This window comes from Lotus japonicus, chromosome 3 (genome assembly GCF_012489685.1).
Source record: "Lotus japonicus ecotype B-129 chromosome 3, LjGifu_v1.2".
Classification (NCBI taxonomy): Eukaryota; Viridiplantae; Streptophyta; class Magnoliopsida; order Fabales; family Fabaceae; genus Lotus; species Lotus japonicus.
The window spans coordinates 22,725,287-22,749,224 of NC_080043.1; the positions used below are offsets into that span (position 1 = coordinate 22,725,287).

A 23,938-nucleotide genomic window follows, 5' to 3' on the forward strand; every position below is an offset into this window, starting at 1 on the left:
ACAATACTAAGCGACATAAATAAACTTCAGAATTTCTTCCTTTCTTGCAGCTTCACCTGGGCAAGCAGGGAAAAGAACCAAGTTGCCCATGATATTGTTAAGCTCTGCATCCAGAACTAGCTCAACCCAGATTGGATCTTTAATTCCCCTCATATGATTAGGAATGCCATGATCCAGGATGCAAAAGTTGTTGTTAAGTTAAATGGTTTTCCTAAGCCCTCCTAACTCCATGATCCCCTTGTCCACTATGCTCATTTCTTTGTTAGCCTCTGATGGTTCTTTACAACGCTCCAATCCTTCTTCCTATGACTGGTTAGGTTTGGCTCCCTGTTCAGTGTGCCCTCCTCTCCTGGCGGTGAGCTGTTTGTTCTCTGGTTGCTTTTCTACATAGAGTTTCCTAAGATGAGAGCTACCTCTGCTATCTCTCTCTTCTTTATGACCTGCATGTGGGTAGTTGATGAGGTCTCTGTCCAAGAGACTAGTGGCGTGGGTGTGAGTTGCTTTAAAGATAAGGAATCCCTCTACAGACAGGAGCTTTAATTATTCTGGACTCTTTCGTTGTCCTCACATGCTTTGATTTTGTTTTGTTTCCCTCCTGTTGTTTCGAAACAGCTTGTATGCCTAAGGAGTTTCCTCCTTTCTTGTAGGGCCTCTACAGTAATATCTGTTTCTTGTATCAGGCTTTTGCCTCCTTTGGGCCTGGCCCGTTCTAATACAACTACCATCCATTGACCAAAAAAAAGAATTACAAAGAAAAATACTACCAAGAATGATTAACCTAGAATTCTATTACTCAATAGTGGAAGTACTATGTCCTTTGGGGTCCTTAACCTTATGAGAAGTATCATGAATAAGCAAAAAAACCACCAAAATGTCAAATGCATCCCTAGCTTTCTTTACTTTGGACCTAGCTTTCTTTACTTTGGACCTAGCAAAGAACCTCCTAGTCATCTCCCAAAGTAGCCTATGGCAAGCATGCATCATTCCTCCCATCTACAAGTTGATTCATCCTTGAATCAAAACATGCATCATAAGAATGGAGAGGTCAACAAGATTAAATGAAGCACTATCACCACACTCCCTAGGAAAGTCACGCTTATAGTCATTATTATTGATGCTCGCAATGACTGGAAATGGTCCATTGATCAATGCATAATTTACATATTATTTGTGATTCTCTGAGCTTGAATGAATTACTTTTATGCATTATTTTGGTGACTTACCTCAATTCTAAACTTCACACCTATTTGGGTTGTTTTTTTATGAAAAAACGCTTAATTCTTTCTTTTTAGCTTTTATGACTCTTTAATTTGCACTATATTAGGTTGAATATGGAGCTGCATAGATCCAAATGGGGAAAATTATATGTCTTTGGAAAACTTACTCGAAGCCCTACAACTTATATACTCAAACAATTTCGAGAATATATCTCTAATTTGGCTATAATTGTCTTGCAAAATTGTTGTCGCTAATCCTGCGAGTCTTGACCAGCCTGCACTAAAATGATCATATCTTGGGCTAAAGAACTCGGAATTGTTCAAACTCAGAAGGCCCGTGAAGCTTACTTAAAGAGCTAAAAATCTCATGTTTACCTCAATTAAAGATTCGGCCTTTTGTGGGACCCGCATTTGCCTGTAGTGTTAAGCTGGTTACTCATTTGTGGGCCTCAATTTGTGAAGACTTAGAAAAAAAAAAAGAATTGTTTCTTGATGGATAAGTCTGATTATTAGTATAAATAGGCTAGTTGAGGCTTTTATTAGACACTTCACTACACCGTAGGACTTAGTTTTGACTTTCTTGTAAACTTCTCTTTTCTCAAGTTTAAAAGCCACCTTATTTCTCCTCTTACCGGCTATACTAGCATAATGCTCCATTCATTTTTCAATTTGCTTTCTTTTTCAAACACTTTTTTCTCTCATCTCTCGTCTCTCTTCTCACATATCTTCTTTATTTTTCTCTCATAGTGATTCTCACTAAACACTAATTTGCCAAAATATTTGTGAATATGAACATGAACATGTGTTCAATCCTAGAATTTGATTCCAAGAAAATGTCACTAAATATTAAGAATTATCCTTAAATACAACAAAACGATGATTTTATAATCAAATTCCCTTTAAAATGAGTGGCTCGTCGACTATGTATGGAACAACTTCAAAAAATGAAGATTTAGCAAACTCTATGATCTAACTAATACATGAACATGAAGAACACAAGGCACAAAACTTTGAAATTTTCAAAAATCAAAGAAACAAATCTGATCATGAGTCTATAGAACAATGTGTTTTTTGTAAAAAGAAATGTAAGAGAACAAGTGGTTACATCACTATATAACATCAAACAACAAAGAAAACACAAGATCTAGATCCTGGAAAACATCATGTGCATCATGAAAATGAAAAATTGACATAGGATTATTGAAGCTTATGGCATGGATAAGAAGAATCAAACATAAAAAAATCACAAACAAGTAGCAGATAGTTATAGATCTAGCTTTGAAAAATCAAAAACACATGTTGATTCCAAATTAGCGCCAAGAACAACAGTAGATAATTCAATTTTTTAATCTCAGATCCCCTCATTTTTTCCCGATTAAATTGATCAAATTATCAAGATCAAGTGTTAGAAGCCTAGAAAGAGTAGATCATGAAGGATTCAACCCGAAAATGCAATAAAATTTAAATTCAAAGAATTGATAAATTGGCGCCAAGAACATGCAACATAGCACCATTTTTATTGACTTTTTGCCATTTTAAGAAGATTGAACCGATTAAAGGTGAGTTTAAGCAAGGATCTATCTGGTACTAGCATACATATACAACAATCAAAGCACAATAACTCAAGAAAAAGATGACAAAACAAAGGTACACCTCATGGATTCAACATCCAAATCACTTTTATTAAACTCGAGTCGGTAATTGGGAAGTTTTTACTTTTAATTAACATATTGGGCAGCACTATTAAGCCCATTTAAGACAAAAATACTTATTAAAAGCAATAGTTTAATTTTAGGCTTTGCAAAGTAAAGCCTAAATAACTAAAACCCTAATATTTTGTTCTTCTCATCTCCTATACAGAGTTTACAGCCGCATTTCTTTTCTCTTTCTCTTCTCTCCACCATTTCTTTTCATTTTTCTTGTACCTACAACCAAATCTATGTTGTGAGACTAATGAATGAGATATGAGATACCACATTAGTATGAGATACCACACGGCTGAAAGACAGGAACCTCGAACTGTTTCAATCTTCTGCATCTCTTCTCCATTCTTCCATCCCATTGCATGCTCAGAACCTTATCTCTGGGTTCTTTTTATAAGCGAACCACATCTCTATTTCTTTGAAATGGCAAAACTCGGCTGGTTCGAGCTACCGGTTTTTCACGAAACTGGTCGGTTTATTCCGGTTCATATCGATTATTGCCGGTTGAATGCATGACCGATCCAATATTTGACTCGAACCGCTTACATATCGTGGTCACGATCGGACCGGTCTAACCGACCAATCATCCGAGTTTAATAACACTGATCCAAATCCACAAATTCTTCAAGCTAGCAAAAGACTTGTGTAGATCCTTCTTCATGCTCCATAGTTCTACTCTCTTTTGATATAGGTAGGAAAAGCAAAAGAAGGGGGGAAAAGCAAAGTGGAAAGGTAGGAAATAAAGTAGTATGCGCCACAACCCTCTTTGAGAGAAGATTGATAAGCATTGTTGAAGAGAAGCAACGGGTGATCTAGAACACTTGATAGTTGTCAAATTAAAGGGGTTTTCGAAAGAGAAAACTATGAGAGATTTTCTAACTCAAAAGTTTGAATTTCAAATTATGATTAATGGTGGAGAAAAAATACAAAATGAGCTCGTTATATAGTGAATCGTCATCCCTATGATAAGTATAATGAATATAAAAAGAATAAATAAAAGTGTGCAATGCATCCCTAGCTTTATTTTCCTCTAACCTTGTAGTTGGCCCTCTAAGAACCTTCAAGCCGTCTCCCAAAGTATCCTCTTACAAGCATGCATCAACAGATGGATTGTAGTGTGGTACCAGCTCACATTCGAGTGCGACAACTATGTGTTGGCTGAGGAAATGGTTGGCTTTAGGAGGATGTCATAGAAACAGTGGTGGCTAGGTAGTTTGAAGGCTATGAAATGAGATGAGTTGTTGGGGTTTGGCTAACAGAGGATTCACCTTTGACGGGAACGACACTTACAACAGTGGTCGTGGCTAGGTTTGGTTTAGGTTCTTTAGGACAACTAGGGTATTGAAGATGGAAACCAGCATCTAGGCTTTTGTTGGGGTGTTGGGGTCGGTGGAAGGGAAGGAAGTTAGTTGGCGGGTGCTTGTTCTGGGGTGATTAGGTTTGGGAGTTGTGATGGAACAGAGATGAAAGCTAGTGCTGTGGAACTTGGCCTGCTTCGTGGTTCTGGTTAGGGAAGAGGGAGGAGGGTGAGAGAATGGTGGATGTGGGGAGCATGAAGGGAAGGGAGTATGAGGTTTCTAGCTTATAAGAAATAAAAAAAATTAAAATAAGTCATGTCTCACACTCATGTGGACTTCTTTCTCTTTTGAATAGAAAAACTAACATTAGGGACTAAAAACAAAAGTCATAATTTTGGTGGGATGAAAAATGGAATTTTTTTTAACTAGAATAAAAAATGAGGTGTTTTAAATGGACCAAAAACTTATTTAAGCCTTTAATGTATTAATAAAAATGAAAAATTGGTTAGGGGAGCTCTCAGCGATGCCTCTACAGTCCTGATCTGAGGGATTGGCGGTTTTCGAAGGACGTATGATGGTAATCGAAAGAGTAGTTGAAGGAGGGATTGGGGATTTAGGATTCCATCAGGGTTAGAAAGAGGAGTACTGGCTACTGCGGGTTCTCACAGTGTTGATGTTAAGGGCGATGAGACTAGAGAAGAGAAAGTATGAGGATTGGGGATTTAAAATTTTGTGAGAATATGGTCGCTCGCGAGGTTGGGGGCGAATAAACTCATTCAAATTTACCGACGACCCATTTTACATTTTTTTATAGTAGCATCAACTACACCAACACTGGACAATTGGAACTGGGCCTCTTAATTAGCGTCGGCCGGAAAATTACGTGGCTATGGCCTCTTTGGGAGCAGAGTCGGCTTAGCAGAAACTATATATTGTCAGTTAGGCCGACACTATGCTTTAAGTAAGGTGACCCTTATGTTGTGTGCGTCGGTTTCACCAACGCTAAGTAAAAATTAGCATTTGCGTGGTGTCGTGACCGACACTAATTTATTACTCTAAAATAAACCTATCTTGTACTGTGCTGAAGTTACTAAATTACCTTCAACTATTTGCTAGCATATATAGAATGCAACACTTTTCCAAGTGGCTCATAGTATATTAGGCCTAAAGTAAATGTTTAAGAAACTGTTATAATTTTCTTTGCTGTCCAAATTAACTATAAAAGGAGAACGTATGCATGGGTCCCAAGGATAGTCCTTGAGTTGCATGCCTGCCACATATACCCCTGTATAGTATCAGTACATACATTGGGACCATAACGTGCGATACATGGGGACCAAGAACCCACACTTTAAACACAAAGAAACCACTACCTAGGTCCCCTACTCAAATTCAGTTTGAAGTTTCTGATTTGCAAGGACAACAATTTTGTCTAGGATAAAATTATGGAGATATTTTTGTTTGTTTTCTTTATCAGCAATATTATTATAGCATAACAGAAAAAAAAAATGACGTTATTCTAATTAAGAAACATCTCAAAAGGGACATTTTTTATTTTTTTGTTAAGCCAAAGTATAATATTAAAAAGGAGTACTAGGGGTCCTCCAACCCTTGATACAAGAAGAGAAAAAAGAGACTAAAAAGAGAAAAGAAAGAATTACAAGAAAAAGAAAAAGAAAAAGTCTGTAGGAAGACAATGTACAAGAGGATCCCAACTAAAACCACCTAAGGCCAAATAGAAACCAATAACTATCGAACTAACAGGGGGCAGCAGCCAAGAGCACTAGACAGAAGTGCTAGCAGTAGAAAGACCTACTTCAATGCCAGAACCGAACAGTACCAAGAAGAAAAAAGCATTAACAGGGAACTAATTAACTTTCATAGCCTATGCAAAGTAATAAAATTAATTACTAATGCATCTGAAATCTTAAAGAGAGGGGAATGCCAAATTTGCTGATCTCATGACATGTTGTAGGAGAATTTGATCAGACATTTTGTTTACTTGCCGGGATCTATCTAAGTGAGATTGAATTTCTCCAATTAGATGAGAACATTTTAAACCTAAACTGATCATCAACTGCAACCAGACTGAGTTACATTCTACTGCATAAAAATCTGGTCAGAGATTAATTTAGAGCTTATCCTCTGAAACTTAATTTATATCATTCAGCAGTATGCATCATAAGAGCAATAATAGCATCAAGTCAAGAGACACAATGGCCAATTGGGATAGTGTTGTTTTAGGAAGGTTATGCTTATATATACATTAGTACTGTAAACGGAAGTTAGGATGTACTTCAACATAAAAAGTGGACAAAACTGTTTTTATGTACTGAGACGAAAGTCCGGTTCACATAGCACTTCAGTGGGTATAACTCTTAGTTGAGTTCAAATTTGAACACTCCTTATTAATCAGACATCATATCCAACTTTAATTTTTTGTCCCAGTTTAATTACTATAAATTTATTGTGGTCAAAAGACCGTCACCTAATTCTATGGCAAAAAAGAGACACTATGATAATAAATCTGCCTATATGTCAGTAGAAATCCAAGCAAAATAATGGCTCTTGTGAGTCCCCTACCAATTGATAGAGAGAGAACAGGTATGGTAGTACAGACAAGTAGGGCAAAGGTGATGATAGATATACTTTGGGGCACACAAGAGCGGGTGGCATTTACCCAAAAAAATTGATCGAGACTCTATAAATTCACCTGCATTCAGATTAGAGAGTATAAAAAAAGGATAAATACAGTAAATGATGTGATGAAAGAAAAATAAAAAAAAAAAGAGTAAAAATAAAACATAAAACAAAATAAAGTGAGTGCAGCAAAATGCAACATATATATATATACTATTATATTGAACTAGAGAGAATATAATTTATGTGAACCTAGATTGGACAATATGCAAATTGTTCAGGTCGGCTCAAAAGACTTCATAGCTTAATATTGTCTAAGGCAGCTCAAATGATCTACTATTAAGTGGACTCTTTGATTAGTTGAGATAATTAAAAGTGAGTATTCATTTCTTTCAAATTACAAGCAAGCAAATTTAAGCTGACATGTTCATATTACTATTGCATATATAGTTGCCTAAAGACAATCATCATCTCGGAAGCCTAACATAAAGACATAATTAAGGTTCAAAGCCTCAAATATGACTCTTACTACACCTATAAGTACAAGTTTGATTGTTTATTTACATAAGCATATATTACTCATTTTGCTATTCCATCGCTCTTCTTTGACTTTGAGCTTCTCACATACTCTCATAAGTACTAACTTGCAAAATGCCTTTAATTTGCAGGTTACCTCCCCATGTCGTGTTAACATCTCACCATCATGCTAGAAGATCCCTCGTCCATCGCTGCGAAAAATCGAGTGTATCCAAGCAATAGCTCAGATTTTTGAAGAACAACAACCACACAATTTTTTTAGATCTTAATAGACTGAATCATCACTTTCATGAATATATAATATATACTGTAAAAGATGGTGAGATAATATTAATTATATGAAAGGTGAATAATAGATGAAATTGAGATGACTTACTGAATGGTCTCTCTTGCAAGACCAACCAGATGAAAGTTGACAAGTGATTCAGTGCAGGCTAAAGCCAAGAAATGAAACTGATGTAATTAATGTCCATAATTTTACAAATCCAATTCCCAAGCCAGCTTCCATCTTCTGTGATCTTCAGATGCAAATTAATTACCAGTTGGAAGAATGTCCTTACTTAAAATATATTTCCTGCATATGATATGATTAAATGTACTAACTACAAGAACAAAGCTTGAGGACACGGGAACACAGATCCCCCTTACCGAGAAAACTATCTGACTAGCTTCAAGAATCAGAATCACAAGGTATTCACAAATCTTTTCACTCAACACGTGTTAAGGATCCAGGCCTAAACCTCTTATATAGCTATATTCTTTCTTCTTCCACAAAAACTACTCCTAATTTGTGTTTGGAGACATGACAAATTTTCACATTTGGGAGATAAGTGAATAAGTGATTTTATGAGAAACTACTATAAGTAACATGCTGTTCGTGGCTTCTCCTAAAACCACTTCTCTCATGATCATGGGAAGAAGCCAACATGAGTTGCTTATGAAAAAAAAAATCACCGAATTTTCACTCACTTTCTCTTAACACAATATTATTTTCTTATGACATAACCTATGCTATGATATCTCTCACTTCTATTCTTATCTCTAAAGGTGAAAGTGGAATGAGTAAAAACAAAAAATGTTCAATTGGATAAAGTGATACTATCTATCTATATATTAAGAAACTGAGAAGACACCATTTCTAGGCCAGCATTTCTGTTAAAAAGGAATATTCATGATCTATGTGATAATATATATGAAGTCAGCAAATAAAGGGCTTAACCCTCACTCAGCCCCCAAATAGCCTAAGTTCAATAACCTAGGATTGTCTGCAAATGTAAACGTGCTTATTAGTAAAAATAGTATTTGAAAGAAACAAGTACAAGAAGATCATCCATATATACTACTAACTAAATTGAAAACAAAATGAAGATGAAACCGACCTGGCAACAACAACAAAATGAAGATGAAACCGACCTGGCAACAACAAATAGAGAGTAGAAAAAGTCACCTGTCATGTGTAATAAATATGCACCATGGACAGCATCTGCACTCTAATTTTTAAAGTCGTTTATGGCCAATGCAGCATCATCAAGATTCTCACTTCAAAAGATTAATGGATTTACTGGGCACTTACATCACATGCATAATTAAATGCATCAGAATCCCATTCCCATCTATATCCACTTGCATTTGCATGTGAATCTTGATGGTGCTACATCAGCAAACAACGACTGCCAATCTTCCCATCAAACTGTACCTACTAAAACTAAATCAAAAGTATATCTCGTCGAAACGAAAACGTGATTTCACATATTTCAAATAAAAAAAAGTAAGATTCTGCAGTGTTGAATGCAACATGGATCAACATCGAATTAAAATGAAAATCTGAACACATACTATGAATGCTAAAAAAGTCTAATAGCTTTGTGAGAGTGAAAACCAATCTGATGGAAAATTGTCCAATGAGAAAATAAAAAAAGAAGGAACAACATGAAAAAAAGAGAAAGCAAGAGTGTGGGGGAAAAAATAGAAAAGAAAAAAGGGACAGTGAAAATTGAGATTATTTTTGCTTATGTGCAATTTTGGGAGCAAGGCCACGAGGAGCAGCTGATGTGGCCTACTGTCAGTGGCTAATAAACCTTTGGCACACGAGGGTTCGTTGAAAGGAATCTACTCATATGAACTCAATTCAAATCATACTCCAAAAAAAAAAAAAAAAAAAAAAGCCAAATCCCATTGAAGAAAAGAAAAAGAAATTAAATTCAACATCTCTATCTCTTGATTTAACACAAGTATATATTGTCATGGAAAACAATTTTTTTCAAGTCGGAAACATTCACATCTTATTTAAGTCTTTCACGAGAGTTTCCCTACAAAACTCAGAAACTAACCTAATTTAAGATGAATCAAACATACATGTGTTCAACTTCTCTATATGAAAAATATAAAAAAACATACTTTTAGAACATCCAAAAGATTGAAGAAAGCTGAAAGAAGCGAGAATCAAAGCCAGTTAACCATCCTTCAAAATCTAGAGATCAAAAAACATATATGCTTTTCCATTCAAGCTAATCAAGAAAAAGCCTCTACCCAGAAGGAAGATATTTAAAGAAAAAGAAAAAAACTCAAGACAATAAGCAAACCAAACAGTGAAGACCTACCTTGAAAGATCCTTATTATAGGAACGAGAAGTGCTGCAAAAGAAACAAAGATAGATATATCCACACATGTTTGGAATAGATCAGATAGAATCTGAAGGAACACACATATAAGGACAATATATTAAACATATATGTAATAAACACCTGAGATCTAATCTTAGAGCAGACAACTAAAGGAGAAAATAAAAAAGGTGGGACGATAGAGATGCGAGAATGAGTTGAATGGCAACTGTAGATGAAGGTTGAGCAGAGATATATAGAGGGAAGAACGCATCTATGTCGATGAGTTGGTTGAAAAGTAATGCTTTGTATAAATTGGTGATTTGCTTTCTCTATATTCCCATTGGTTGGACTTAGCTGTATATACATATGGTACTGTACTAAATGCTACGTTGCCAGACAGATGTAGTCCTTCCCAAACCCTAATTTTAAGTTAAGTTGGTGCTAGGGTGCACATGGGTCGGATCAACCCGATGAAACCGTCCAACCCAACTCGATTCAATGGTAAAAATGCGGGTTGGATTGGGCAAACGGGTCCATCGAATGGATTTTATTACGATCAAATCATCTTTGAATTGGATATCGGATTTCATAATAATTCATCCAACCCAACCTGAAATCCAATCATATAATAATAATATATTATTTAATATATATTTTTAATAATTTTAATTTTTACCTAAGCTACTAGTAAGGTATGTGATTTATGGAGCTACGACATTGACAACGGTAGTGGTGGTGGCGCAGTGATGGCGGGTTGTGGTAGTGGCTGTAAAGGTGGCAGTGGTGAAGTTAAGTGGTGATGGCAGTGGTGGGGGTAGTTACAGTTGTAGTGGCGGTGGTTCGTGACGGTAGGTAGTAGTGGGGGCGAGGACGATGGCGGTGAAGGGTTGTGGAGGGGGTGGTGGTACTAGTTGTGGGTGGTGTTGGTGGAAGTATTATGGTGGTGGTAGTATTGTAGGGCGGTGGCGGCTATTGAGGTGGCGGTTCATGTGGTGAGGGTGTTGGATGGTGTGGGTGGTGGTGGTGGTGGCGACGACGATGACGATAGCGGTAGCATGTGGAAGTGGTGGAGCGTGTGGTGGAGGCGGCGCTAGTGATGGTGGAGGTGGTGGCAGAGGTGGAGGGTGGTGGTGGTGATGGTGGCAATGAATTAAATATTTTCATGTAACTTATACATCACTCTTATCAGGCCTTATCCATCATCTATAGGGTAGATTAAGACTTGTGTTGGTATGCAACCCTGATAGTATAAGACTTGATAGTATTAGGTCTGATAGGATAAAACCTGATAAAATTTAATACTATACAACGTTTAGTCATACATTCTAAAACTTATCATATCGTTTAAGTGTCCGTTTAGTTTTCAGTTATGAAGTCCATTTGAAGCATTGGAATTCGAGATCACGATTTCCAATGCACATTCAGCCAATAGAATGTACTTGTTGGGTTGAGTGAATGTGCTCTCACATTCACCCAACTGAAAACCAAACAGGCTCTAAACTAATATATTCTTATGTTTCGTGAAATATTGAATAATGATAGATAACATAAAAATGATGATGGTGTTAGTGAGTGGTGAAGATGAGGTGATGGGTTATGGAGGCAGCAAAAGTGGTGGCGACAACAATAATGTTGGCGGTGATGGAGGGTAGTGGTTGTGTCGGTGGCAGTAGATGTGACAGTGGTGATGTTCAGTGATGGCAGCAGTGGGGGAAGGTGGTTGTGGCATAGAAGTGACGGTGGTGGATCATGGCAGTAGATAGTGATAGTGGTGGTGGCGATGGTGGTGGAGGTGGTGGTTGTGGTTGTGGTGGTGGTGTTGGTGGAGAGTATTATGGTGGTGCCAGTACTGTAGGGTGGTTATGACAATGGAAGTGGCACTTCGAGTGGTGGTGTTGGAAGATGATGGTGATGATAGTGGTGGTGGCGGGGGCGATGGTGGCAATAGCAATAGCAATAGTGATGGGCTTAGCGACAATGATGGAGGGTGGTGGTGGTGGAAGTGGTGTTAGTGGCGGCGGTAGAGGCGGTGGTGGTGGAGGAGGTGGAGGGTGGTTTGGATTTAGTATTTTCACGTAACTTATACATCACATTCTTACCATACCTTATCCATCATTTTAATGTAGAAGAGTGAATTGACGGATAAGCTTATACAGTACAATGTAAGCGTCAAACAATGAATAAATCTATAATGTATTGTATAAGTTTATACTATCATGTCTGATACGACACACCAAATGAGTCTTAAATGATCCGTCATTTTAATGTATAAAAGCTAGGCTTATACAATACAATATTAGCACCAAACAATGGATAACTTCATAATGTATTGTATAAGCTTATATTATCATGCCTAATGCGACGTATCAAACGAACCCTTAGGAAAACAAAAAATGTCTCTAGGAGGTCTTAAGAAAAATGAACGACAGTCATAAGACTAATCCTCTTGAGGAAAATTAATATGTGTATATTGACCATACTCATGACTTTTTGAAATTTTTCTACTTTATTCTCACAGCCGACAGCTATGAGACTAATCTCTTCGAGGTTTGGAGATTACATTAGTGGGTAGACATCTTCCAAACAAATTTTTCTTCATACACACCAACATGGATTAGATGCTTAAGGAGTTCAGCTATTTACTAGTTGTGTTAGACGTTTTTGTAAAAAAAAATTGAACTTCACGAGCGGTACGAGTATAGTGTTATAGTGTTTAAAAATCATAATTAGCATGATAAATCAAATCAGATCATACTAATCAATTTTTAATAGTTTTTTTTTCCAAAAAATTCCTTAATTTCAATAATCTATTTTAAATGTGTAACAAAAAAAAATTCAATTTTAAATGTAATATATTAATATTTTTTTTTATCTTTTGTGCTTACATTAACGAAATAAATTTTGTTCCAGCCAGGAACATAAACATTACGGCGGGACCAACTCTTTTAACGAGAATTTTATCCAATCAATCACACCTAAGACATTATTTAAGGGGAATAAACATGTACTACTTTATTAGTTAGAATAATTTTTGAGAATTTCAAAATTTTCAAATTCAAACATGTGTTTATTTTTTATTCAATGTTTGTAAAATCAAATCATTCACTGAACCCATTGAGGCAGTGACGGATGCAAATAGAGATAAGGGCAAGTGTCCTCACTTGAATATGGAAAAATACATTAAAAAAAAATTTGACTAGTAAAAGTCTGTGATTTTTGATGATTTCTTTGATAAAAGTTGCCCTCACTTATGTCTCACATTGCTAAATGCCATCACTTGTGTTCCACATTGCTAAATGTCCTCACTTGAGTAGTAAAAGTATGTGGTTTTTAGTGACCCTTTGGTAAAAAATGTCTTCTTGTGTCTCCTTTGGTAAAAAATATCATCATTTCTAATAGTGTATGTTAATTTTTTATTACAAATTTATATATATACATATACATACACACACACATATATATATATATATATATATATATATATTTGGCTTAATTACAACTTTGGTCCCCGACGTTTACCAATGTCACGATTTTGGTCCCCCACCTAATTTAATTACATGGATGGTCCCCGACGTTGTAGGCTGCGTGCAACGTTAGTCCTACCGTTTATTTCTTAATGGAGGAGGCTTACGTGGACGTCTAGTTGGAGAGAAAAAAAAGATCTGAGGAGAGAGGGGAGCACGTGAGTATCACGTGAACCTTATATGAACCCATTATACCCAAATCTGAAACCCTAGGGATCTAAATCGCGTTACCTTCTTCGTTCCAGGGAGGTCAGGGGTTTGGGTATAATGGGTTCAGATAAGGGTCACGTGATACTCACGTGCTTCCCTCTCTCCCTATACCTCATTTCTCTCTCCAACTGGACGTCCACGTAAGCCTCCTCCATTAAGAAATAAACGGTAGGACTAACGTTGCACACGGCCTACAACGTCGGGGACCATCCATGTAATTAAATTAGGTGGGGGACCAAAATCGTGGCATTAGTAAACGTCGGGGACCAAAGTTGCAATTAAGCCTATATATTTATTGCCCTCACTATATAAAATTTCTGGATCCGTCACTGCATTGAGGCACTAGTTCAAGGTTTAAAGGATCAACCGGGGCCGAGTCGGGGTTGAACTGATAAGAATTAAATAATAATATTATTAATATTTATTATGGCATGTAATGTATTTTCTACTATCTTAAGATAAAATAAAAAAAAATAGTACAAATGAGATGATTTTCAGATTGTTTGGTGAGAAAGAAAGTGAAATGGAAAGTATTAAAAACAAAGTTTATTTATAAAATGACATATATATTCTTGAATAAAATTTAAATATAATAATTAGTTTTTTTGAAATATATTTTTAAAAAGTAAATTGAAAATGTTAATTTTTTGTCTATTATTAAAATTTATTAATATTTTTATTTTTTATTATTATAAATTGTAAAGTGTGATGGTATTTTGGTCAAACCACAAAATACCTTCATCTCTCACATTTAATCACTATGGAAGAGTTCTCTCAAAAAAAATCACTATGGAAGAGGTGAAAATATTTTGTGTGGGCCTCACTTGATTTTATCTTTTCTCCACATATTCTCTGATGAACCAAAGGGGAGAAAATGCTTTGAAATCTTTGTTTTCTAGTCTTCCTTTTCTATTCTTTTCTATTCTGCTAGCTATTTTCTTATGATCCAAACAAAGCGTTTATTTCAATTTTCCATTCATATTTATTTCTAACTTGTTTCTTATATTCTATCACATCAGATATCATACCACTAAATTTTCTCGGTTTCTTCTCATCTATCTTACAAGTTGACATACTATTTTCCAATTATAAAGATGATGAACAAATTGTCTATCAAAAAAATATCTCTAAGTCACTATGCTAGTAAAGATGAGTCATTTATTTTTAAGAGGTTTTCCGTTCGATTTGCGCTACTGATGTAAAAATTATGTTGGTGTGTGATGACGTGGAGTAGAACCATTTGCATCAAGTAGAACCATGTCCATAATATATAAAACCTAGAATAGACCAAAGCAGGATGATTCTTGATATGAGTTTCACATCCTTCCCAAGTTTGATGCTCATGGTATTTTCACACAAAGAAGCCATTAGATTTGTGTTTTTTGAAAAACCAAGTTGCAAAGAACGATAGAAAAAATAAATTGGTGGAAAAAACTTGTTGGCTAACTACCGTAGTGTATTTGAGTATCTATAATACCTTGATAGCTACGTATTTTTCTTTTTGAAATAGATAGCAAAGCCGCATTTGCATTTTATTTCTAAGAGTTTCATTTTTATGTACTAACGATGCAATCTTTTTTTACACAATCAACAAATCAGATTTCAAGGATGTGAGGAAATATGTTTTATTATTTAATTTCATTAATTGACGTGACACATCCTTAAAAGTTGATTAGTTTTTTGTGTAAAAAGAACTTTACACTGTCAGTGCATCATCGTTATTTTTTCTCTATTTCTAATTCAAAGTCATTGATACGTCACAAATCATTAATCATTAAAAAAAATTACGTTACAAATCATTGATCAATTAAAAAGGGAATCTTTAGGATCCTAGTCACATTCACAACGTCTTTTTTTTAAACCCACATTCACAGAGTTATACGTTATTTCATTTATAGTATATGATCCTAGTCACATTCACAACGTTATTCTAATTCCTTTTTTTTAATAGTGGAAATATCATATTAATATAATAGTTATTTTCAAAAATATGAAATTACCGAAAAGTCAGAAAATATAAATATGACATCATCTACCAACTAATAATAGTATGTGAGAGAAAACTTGGAAAAAAAGACATAGCATAAGGAAGTGACATTTGTCGGAGTTGTCACTTTCGTAAATAATATATAATATAAGATAAGATATAAGATATGATGTTTTCATTTTGATTGAAATTGTAGTACCTTTTGAATATCTCTTACCCAATATTCATGGGAAGTGTTGCGTAATGAAATGATAGGTTCAATTAATACTTTGATAGATGAATATTGAGAGCTATAAATAATTAAATTCAAATTAATGAATTCACGAATGATAGTTCAAGTGATAAGAGTTGATGACAAATGGGTTGAGGTGGGGAAAATTCAAGGTTTAATCTATAGTGGGTGCAATTTATCTTTCCGATGTACAAAAAATACAAATTAATGAGACACTTTTGAAGCACACGCTACCTATAACCATAATTTTCATTTCTCTCTCAAATTTATTGACACAAACGACGAAGTCTTCATTTCATTCGACTACCCAAATCGAGGAACAAGAAGTCGAGGATCACACTCCAGATCATAAGATGATGGTAATCGTTAGTAAATTCATAGGTGGAGGACCCTCAACGACAGCCCGTAAGAAGTCTTTTAGGGAGATGATGCGAATCTCCGCATTCCCACCTATTCGACCCAAGAGCCAGGATCCCCATAATTTTTTCTGTCTTCATATTTCTCTTGCTAGCCTTGCGGACTGTAGCTCTTTGGGCTTAGGCCTCTCTATTGTCTGGGTTTGGCCCAGTTTCCATACCCTTAGGTTAGGAGTATATTATAAACAATTTGTATGGAAAAAAAAACAATTTGTATGACAATATATTGGTGAACCAACTTTTAATATTTTTTTGTCTTGACTAAGGTATCCCCTCAGCCGACAGTCGTGAGACTAATCCCTCGCCCCACGGTCAGCGCACTAAGCGGTAGGGGGCTGGCCACGTGAACCAACTTTTAATATGATTCATTATAGAATTGTCCGCTAATCAAATATAATACATGTTCCATAAAAGAATTATCTCACAAAAGTATGATTTTTGTTGAATTTAAATCCTTAATTAGTGACAGAAACTGCTACCATGGATGCACCAATGATAACTTACATACTTCGTCCAGAAACAGTTTGAGAAATTAAAGATTAAACTGATGGTTGTCATACACATACTGACTTCCTTCAGTTCCTTGTAACCCCAACTAATTCGTTATGTGAACCAGGTGAAACTGCCACCTTCAATCCCTCTTAGCATTGAATAATATGTCATCTGAATTTTTTTTCCATGAATTTCATCTTTTAGACTCATAATCAATAGACACACATGAAAACAGGGATTCTTGAAGTACTTCTTGTTAATGCTAAAGGCATTACACACACAAATCTTGTTGGTATCCTTGATTATCTTATTTTTACTTAGTATGTCAATTTCTACGTGTCCAGATCGACAGAACTAGAAAATGGGTTAGGAGACAAAAATTTAACACATGGTTAAGCTAAGTCAAATGAACAATAACTAATTAGAGAATATTGTGTACATTTTTTTTTGAAGAGTCTTCATGTAAATGCAGCTCCTTTAATTTAAATAATGTGTACTTAACAGTAACACTACAGGAACACCTTCCTACTATGTGGTCATTGAGTGTGGGACTCAATCTCAAAGAAGCAAAGTTTCATCAGGTTAAAATGCATGTTTGTTTATCCGGTTTGAATTCTTTTAATTTCTCTCTCCCTCTCTAGATTGATTCTACAGTAACTGAATGTGTGATGCAGCAGGCAAACATCAGAAACCATGGTGGAATGAGAAGTTCATATTTGATTTCTCATTGTGTGATGATTGCACGAACTCAACCCACATTAAGTGTAGAATCATGGACACACAACTCTTCAGAGATGGTGGATTTGTTGGTGAAGCCAAGTAATTCTTTTCCTCTCACTCAATTAGGAGACTATTAGCATGTTTGGTTATGTGATAGGAAATCTCATAATCACTTGTGAAAAAAAGTTGCATATAGTGTAGCTTCTAAAGTCACCGTGCATAGTATTTGTTATCACCAATCCAAACATGCTTTATAATGTCTATACATATATCTGAATTTTCATTTCTCATACATATGATTTTTTTTTCAAAAGGATTAATTTTTATATTTTGCATCATTATTTTAAATTCAAAGCAGGATTTATATAGGTGGAATAATCAGTGAGGGAACTGACCAGGGATGTATAGAAATAAAACCAGCAGCATATAGTGTGGTCCTTGAAGATAACACCTACAGAGGACAGATAAAGATTGGATTTAAATTCATAGCAAATGTAAACCTGGACCTTTTTAGTGCATGTGTATTAATTAAAAAATTTAAATCTATATGCTAATCAACAAAAAATGTTTGTTGCAGAAAGAAAAGCATGTCATGAGGAAACGTGGGTTCATTGCCAAGGAAACAGAACCAAGCCATTCAATTTGTGGAACCATTTGGAGAATATCATGGTGGAAAATAAGGTTTTTCTATATGAAAAAGAGTTCCAAAGAAAAAACAAAACAGGAATTATAGGATTATCATTTTGATGGAAAAAGAATCAAAACCACGAGTAACAGTTTTATATTTCATTTCTGTTTTCTTATTTTAAAATCTAGATTAAGAGTGAAAGACATTGTTAAGCTTTTGGACTCTGATTATCTGATCTGTTTTTCACTTTTGATTTTTGGGTCATTCACGCATGAATGATTTGTTCAAGGGATACATGTGTTACTTATGTTTTTTCTCTGGTTATGCTTTGAATAAATCAATTAATTTGATGTTATCAATTGAAGTATTCTTTTGAAGATGAAGTTTTGAGATGTTTACTTAAAAATCAGATGTCCATTCTTCCGTGTTCTTAAACTAATTACTGATTAATCAGTTGCCAAACTACTAGTCCTTTTCTTGGCATACTCAAATAGATCCCTTTTTGTTTCAAAATATATGCATTGTGGAGATTCTTATAAGTAAAATAAAAATTCAAAGCTATGCTAATTAGCTATTGTTAATAAAAGGTAGTGACAATTTCCTATGTAAAACCAAGTAGTTACCCTTTGACTGCGAAAAAATAGAAATAGTGATCTTGAGATTACTATGTAAAGAAAACATTTTATTCTCCATAACTTGAGCCATATATATATGACTCCATCAAAACATTTTTTAGAACTGAACAATGAAGGAAGAGGATGAACAGGATATGGAACAACCCAAAATATAGAAAGAAAGTCAAATATTAAAAGCAGGAAAGTAACATAGATGAAAACTGGGTCCGTTTAACGTGCACCATCCAATTAGGTGGTGTACGCGTCCTTCACCAAAAACTGTCATTAGATATAATTATATAATATTAGACGGACGAGATGAAGATGGTAACTGTATAAATAGAACCTGTTGCTAAAAGTTTATTAAAAATTGCAATTTGGTACCTAAAAATTATTATATTAACTTATTGCCATGCATAAGACAGGTTATTGAATCCACTCACTGCCATCATCACGTGGTATGCTACCAAGGACTAGCAAAAGTAACAAGATCCATAAACAAGTTCTTATCTTTTTGTTTGGATCCATCTTGCTGAAGAGATAGACATCTTAAGATAACCATTGTCCCGGTCAAAGAGCTTCTCAACCAGATTGGCGACACAAAATCCTTCCATCATGTCAGTTACCAGGTCAGAAGACCAACAAGGAGATCTAGAAGGGCCATTGACTTTCTCCTACAAATTCAGAGGGAAAATCGCCGCTCCAAAGGTAGCCATGAATTTTAAGCTAAGTCTCTGCAGATCTATAGCACCATAGCCCAGATCTACAGCACCTCTGTGTGTGGGAAGCGGTGGACATGATCGGCAACGGCAGTGTTTTTTAGCAGTTAGTGGTGCGGTGGTCTTCGTGGCATGCCCCGAGTTCAAGGTTGGGGGTGGGTTCTGGGTTCAGGGTTGGAGGTGGGTTCTGGGTTCTGGGTTGGGGGTTGATTCTGGGTTCTATGTTGAAATCATCTGTCAACAACAGAGCATTCCCGTTCTGGGTTCTCCAATGTCGTTCCAGTCTTTAGCCAAGTCAAAATTTTATCAGTTCTTTCTCAAAAAATCATTTTTGTGATGTTATTTTTCTTTTCAATTCGAACTTGGAGTTTCCTTTGGCCTTGTCGGTTGCTGTCTCTTGGATTTGAAGCTAGGATAATTTCATGTTTTTTTGTTTAAAATATTAATCTTAATTTCATCGCTAAATGAAGTAAGAACATATGATCTACAGAATCGTGTTTTAGATGCTAGTTTGAATTTTTTGAGCATTGTTGCTTGGACCAATTGTTCGTTTGAAGTAGAAGTAACCAAAATTGACAACTTATTGAATAAGTTCTAAGGCAAAGAATGAAAATTGTGATTTGTGCAGAAATAAGTTGGTGGATGGAAGTACCATTCAACACTGTATCTTGCTCCAACAATAGGATATTACCATAGATTTACTGCTTATCTAAAAAAAAAACATAGATTTACTGTATTGAGAGGAGGGCAAGATTTGAAAATTAAGTCTTGTTTGGAGGGTAAAAAAAGAATTTCCCGTATAGCTCAAACTTATTCAATTAATAATATGTATAGGGACCCCACATAAAATATATACAAGTCCTTCCCTTGCAAATACGAAAAACTCAAATACAACCGGCAAAACCCACTGCAGTAGGTTATTTTTATGGAGTACGCGTACACCATCCAAGTAGATGGTGCACGTTAAACGGACCCATGAAAACTTCAAAAGGAAGAGCATGTGGGCATGCTTGGTTGTGATCTATCTAAGCATATGTCTTAAAAGCATGAAAGTAACAGGCCACTAAAATTATAAGCACTCATATATATGTTGTTGTTAGCAGATGAACAGATATCAGATCAATTGATTATCCTCCAAGGATACACCTTCTCCAAGATAAGCAACCAGCTGCCTAAACCAAAATGAATAGGGATGCATAATATCAGCAAACTCATAATACAGAATGATAGCTACAAGTACGAAGTATAACTTTGAAGTTAAGTAGATTTTACTACTGACCGCTAGGGATAAGAGCACAGTGATTATGCAAAATTTGGTATCTAAACTGTGGTATTATCTACTGATTAATGATTATCCCATGTATGAACTAGTGTTTAGTTTGATGTGCTTAGTGATGTCAAGTTTCTGGAGATACAATGATAGGAATGCAAGGTTAGTTAAGAGGTGCTAGTAGTTGTTAGTGAGGTAGAGAGTTAATAAGGCATGTTGCCTATAAATAAGAGAGGTAAGTGAGCATTTGGGGTATCTTTTGGTATTCATTCTGATTTTGGGTTAGAGAGAGACGTGGTTCTCTCATAGGTTTGGAAGGGAATTCGGTATCCCTTTCTCTTGTATCTCTCCCTAGTTCTCAATTGGGAAGTAGGGCTTACTATCAATAAATCAGGTTCTGTCCCCGAGGGTTAGCTCAAGTGGTAAGAGCTAGGGGACATAAGGGTGGGGAGGGGAAGGTCTAGGGTTCGAATCCTAGAAGGGAACTTTGAAGGAATTTTCTAACTTACTAACAACTAACCATTAACATTTGCCTATAAAAAAAAATCAATAAATCAGGTTCTATCATACAAACCCCTATGGAATGTTATACCGCAACATAGCAAAGCAACAACCATGTGTCAGCAACAAGAAGTGAAGAAATAGTTACCAAGATTTGAGAAAAATACTGCAATATCATCCTTTCCAACAGGTTGAACATTTGTTTATATCTTATCTATTAGTTTGGCTTAAAGCCAACTCATTCTCCAACCAGGGATTGATATAGTCAGAGAGCAAGTGCTAAAACTCCACTTAGATCTAGTAAACCATACCTAAGGTTATAGATATAGTGTGCTAAAACAGAAGATTAGTTTCAATAGAAAAAGAGAGAAAAGCAAGAATGGGTGGATAAAGGGAGAAATATGGGAAAATCTTAGTTAGGACAAAGATTAAAATCCTTAAAATTAAAAGCACCAAAAATAACAAAATTCTACCCTTTAAATCAAATGCTCTAAAAGTTGTCCTAGAATAAGTTGATTTTTTTTTTTGAACGTTAGAATAAGTTGATTTTAGACACATACAAGATGAACCAACAAAAAAGTGCAGTAAATGAGCATACAACAGTTTCAATCTCACGATATGATGCCAGTGCTTCAACCTTACCTATTGGAACTGGTCTTTGCCAGTGTAAAACCATAACTGGCTTTAATTCTAGCAGCTATTGTATGACACAGACCCCTGATACCTTGATATGGAAATATGGGTGCTTGAAGGTCTCTATATTAGTCGATTTCATCATAGCCAAACTGTACTCCCAACTTGGAGTTGCTATGCTTACTTGCTTAACATTTAATAAATGATATGTAAGTCATCATCATATTTGCATTGATATCAAGCAAGGTAAATGTAATCTATATAGCATCAAACACGTTATGACTTATGACCTAATGCACCAGTCATAATAAAGCATCATGTCAAGTATGATCAATTAAGGAACAAAGATTAGCATTTGCCTAACATCACAATTTCTACTCATAGCGAAAAACTCATGATATAGGGTGTGGATGAACTGATATGACATGTAACAAAATCAAATAATTGTACCACTTTGACCTACTGATGACTTGAAGAATTTAGCAAAATGTTTTAAATGTATTGCAATAGAGAAAACACTCATTAAAATAGTCTCAATTTTTTTTCTTCAGTGAACACAAGTCTTGACAACCGGTATAAGCTAAAAAACATCATGCTCCACTTCACTTTCATTCATAATGAGATCCACTTTTTGTAGCTTTAGAGCTATTAAATGTTTTTCTTACTGCAAGTCTGCAACAAGTTTTGCTTCTATTTTCCTTGATAATGATCTTTAAGATGGCTGAAAACAAGAGCTCCCCTAACAGAATAACCTAGTAACCTTTGCGAACAATATGTCTTCCAATGTGATGGTTACTTCCCGCCTAAGGAAACGTTATGGTAGAGGTGAATGTTACTTAGTGGAGGCGGCGATGGTGGTGACCGGTGGGGGATGAATGTTACTCAGTGGCGGCGACCACGATGACAGCAGTGATACATGTTATTGAAACAAAAAACCATTAATTAAGTTTTTGGTCCTTAACCTTTGCCATAAACTAAAAACCACATGGGCCACCGGAGTTCCGACGTTGACCCAAACGGCCGAAGGGACCAAACCCAACCATTTGTCCAAAAACTAGGGACTAACCCCCACATTTACACCGGCGAGGGACTAAAACCATATTTATGGCAAAGGTTGGAGACAAAAAACTTAATTAAGCCAAAACCACTGAAAACCTTTTTTTGTGCTTTTAGAAATTAAGCTGAAATGATTTTGAAATTAATTTAAATTTATATTTGAAAATAGAAAACTTGAAAAATCCACAATCACCCTCAACAAGCCCTTAATGAGTTTGGTTTGCATCTTAAAAAATCCGAACAAAACAAATCCAATTGAAAATTAGGTTGGATTGGACTAGGTTATCAGGTTGGCATATTATCAATCATTTTTATGTATTAGGTGTTGTGTAAGGTGCACTATCACTTGTATTTTACATTAAAACCCTTTGTGCCTCAACCTTCTTCCCCTTCTTCACCAGCAACCGCCCCTCTGCGGCCATCTCCGGCCAGCCACCCCGGCGTAGGAGTTCTGGCTTCTACGCTTCTTCTTTTCCTGATCTGCTTGAGCACACAAAAACCGCAATTCATTAGTGTGGTCATATTCACAGGGGCATCAAGGTGGGGGTTAAATTGTAATCTCCATTTTTTTCAACAAGTCACCAATAGTCCAATACCCATTAGTGTGGGTCTCAACAGAAGGTTCCCAACCATAAGCAAAACCAAATTCCCTAACCCTGGTAGCATTCCGCCACCATCCTCAGCCACTGAAACCAGTACCGGAAGGAGCTTCACGGTGGCGATTCCAATTCCATCGGCGAAGGAAAGCGTATGAATGAATCTCTATCTCTCTATCTATTCTATTGCTTGCAGTTTTGTTTGTTTTTGTGATCCACTGCTCAGACCTTTGTTCACAAGTAAGACTCATTTTTATCTAACCATGTACATGTAAAATATCAATTAATATTGTATGAATATATTCTTATTTCATTAATAGCACTGTGGGTTTTGTTTGAGTT

At 35.6% G+C, this 23,938-nt stretch overlaps 1 protein-coding gene and 1 long non-coding RNA gene across 2 annotated transcripts; one reads left to right on the forward strand and one right to left on the reverse strand.

The window, feature by feature from the left end:
• Nucleotides 1-7,267: 7,267 nt before the first annotated feature.
• Nucleotides 7,268-10,452, reverse strand: LOC130742544 (uncharacterized). Its single transcript, XR_009021193.1, has 2 exons — nucleotides 7,772-10,452; nucleotides 7,268-7,586 (listed from the first exon to the last, which is right to left on the reverse strand). It is a non-coding gene; the product is annotated as an uncharacterized LOC130742544 (long non-coding RNA).
• Nucleotides 10,453-17,084: 6,632 nt separating this feature from the next.
• On the forward strand, nucleotides 17,085-18,486 carry LOC130743777 (elicitor-responsive protein 3-like). The gene is made up of 6 exons (XM_057596005.1): nucleotides 17,085-17,151; nucleotides 17,375-17,440; nucleotides 17,537-17,678; nucleotides 17,938-18,073; nucleotides 18,157-18,260; nucleotides 18,396-18,486. The coding sequence occupies exons 1-6, from the start codon at nucleotides 17,085-17,087 to the stop codon at nucleotides 18,484-18,486; spliced, it is 606 nt and encodes a 201-aa protein (XP_057451988.1).
• The last annotated feature ends 5,452 nt before the right edge of the window (nucleotides 18,487-23,938 follow it).

Bases quoted from the DNA above. Each gene is read 5' to 3' on its own strand.
- LOC130743777 (XM_057596005.1), top strand. From the start codon at position 17,085: ATGAAAACAGGGATTCTTGAAGTACTTCTTGTTAATGCTAAAGGCATT. The intron at 17,152-17,374 runs GTATCCTTGATT...GTAACACTACAG, and splicing joins TACACACACAAATCTTGTTG to GAACACCTTCCTACTATGTG. The intron at 18,074-18,156 runs GTAAACCTGGAC...TGTTTGTTGCAG, and splicing joins GATTTAAATTCATAGCAAAT to AAAGAAAAGCATGTCATGAG.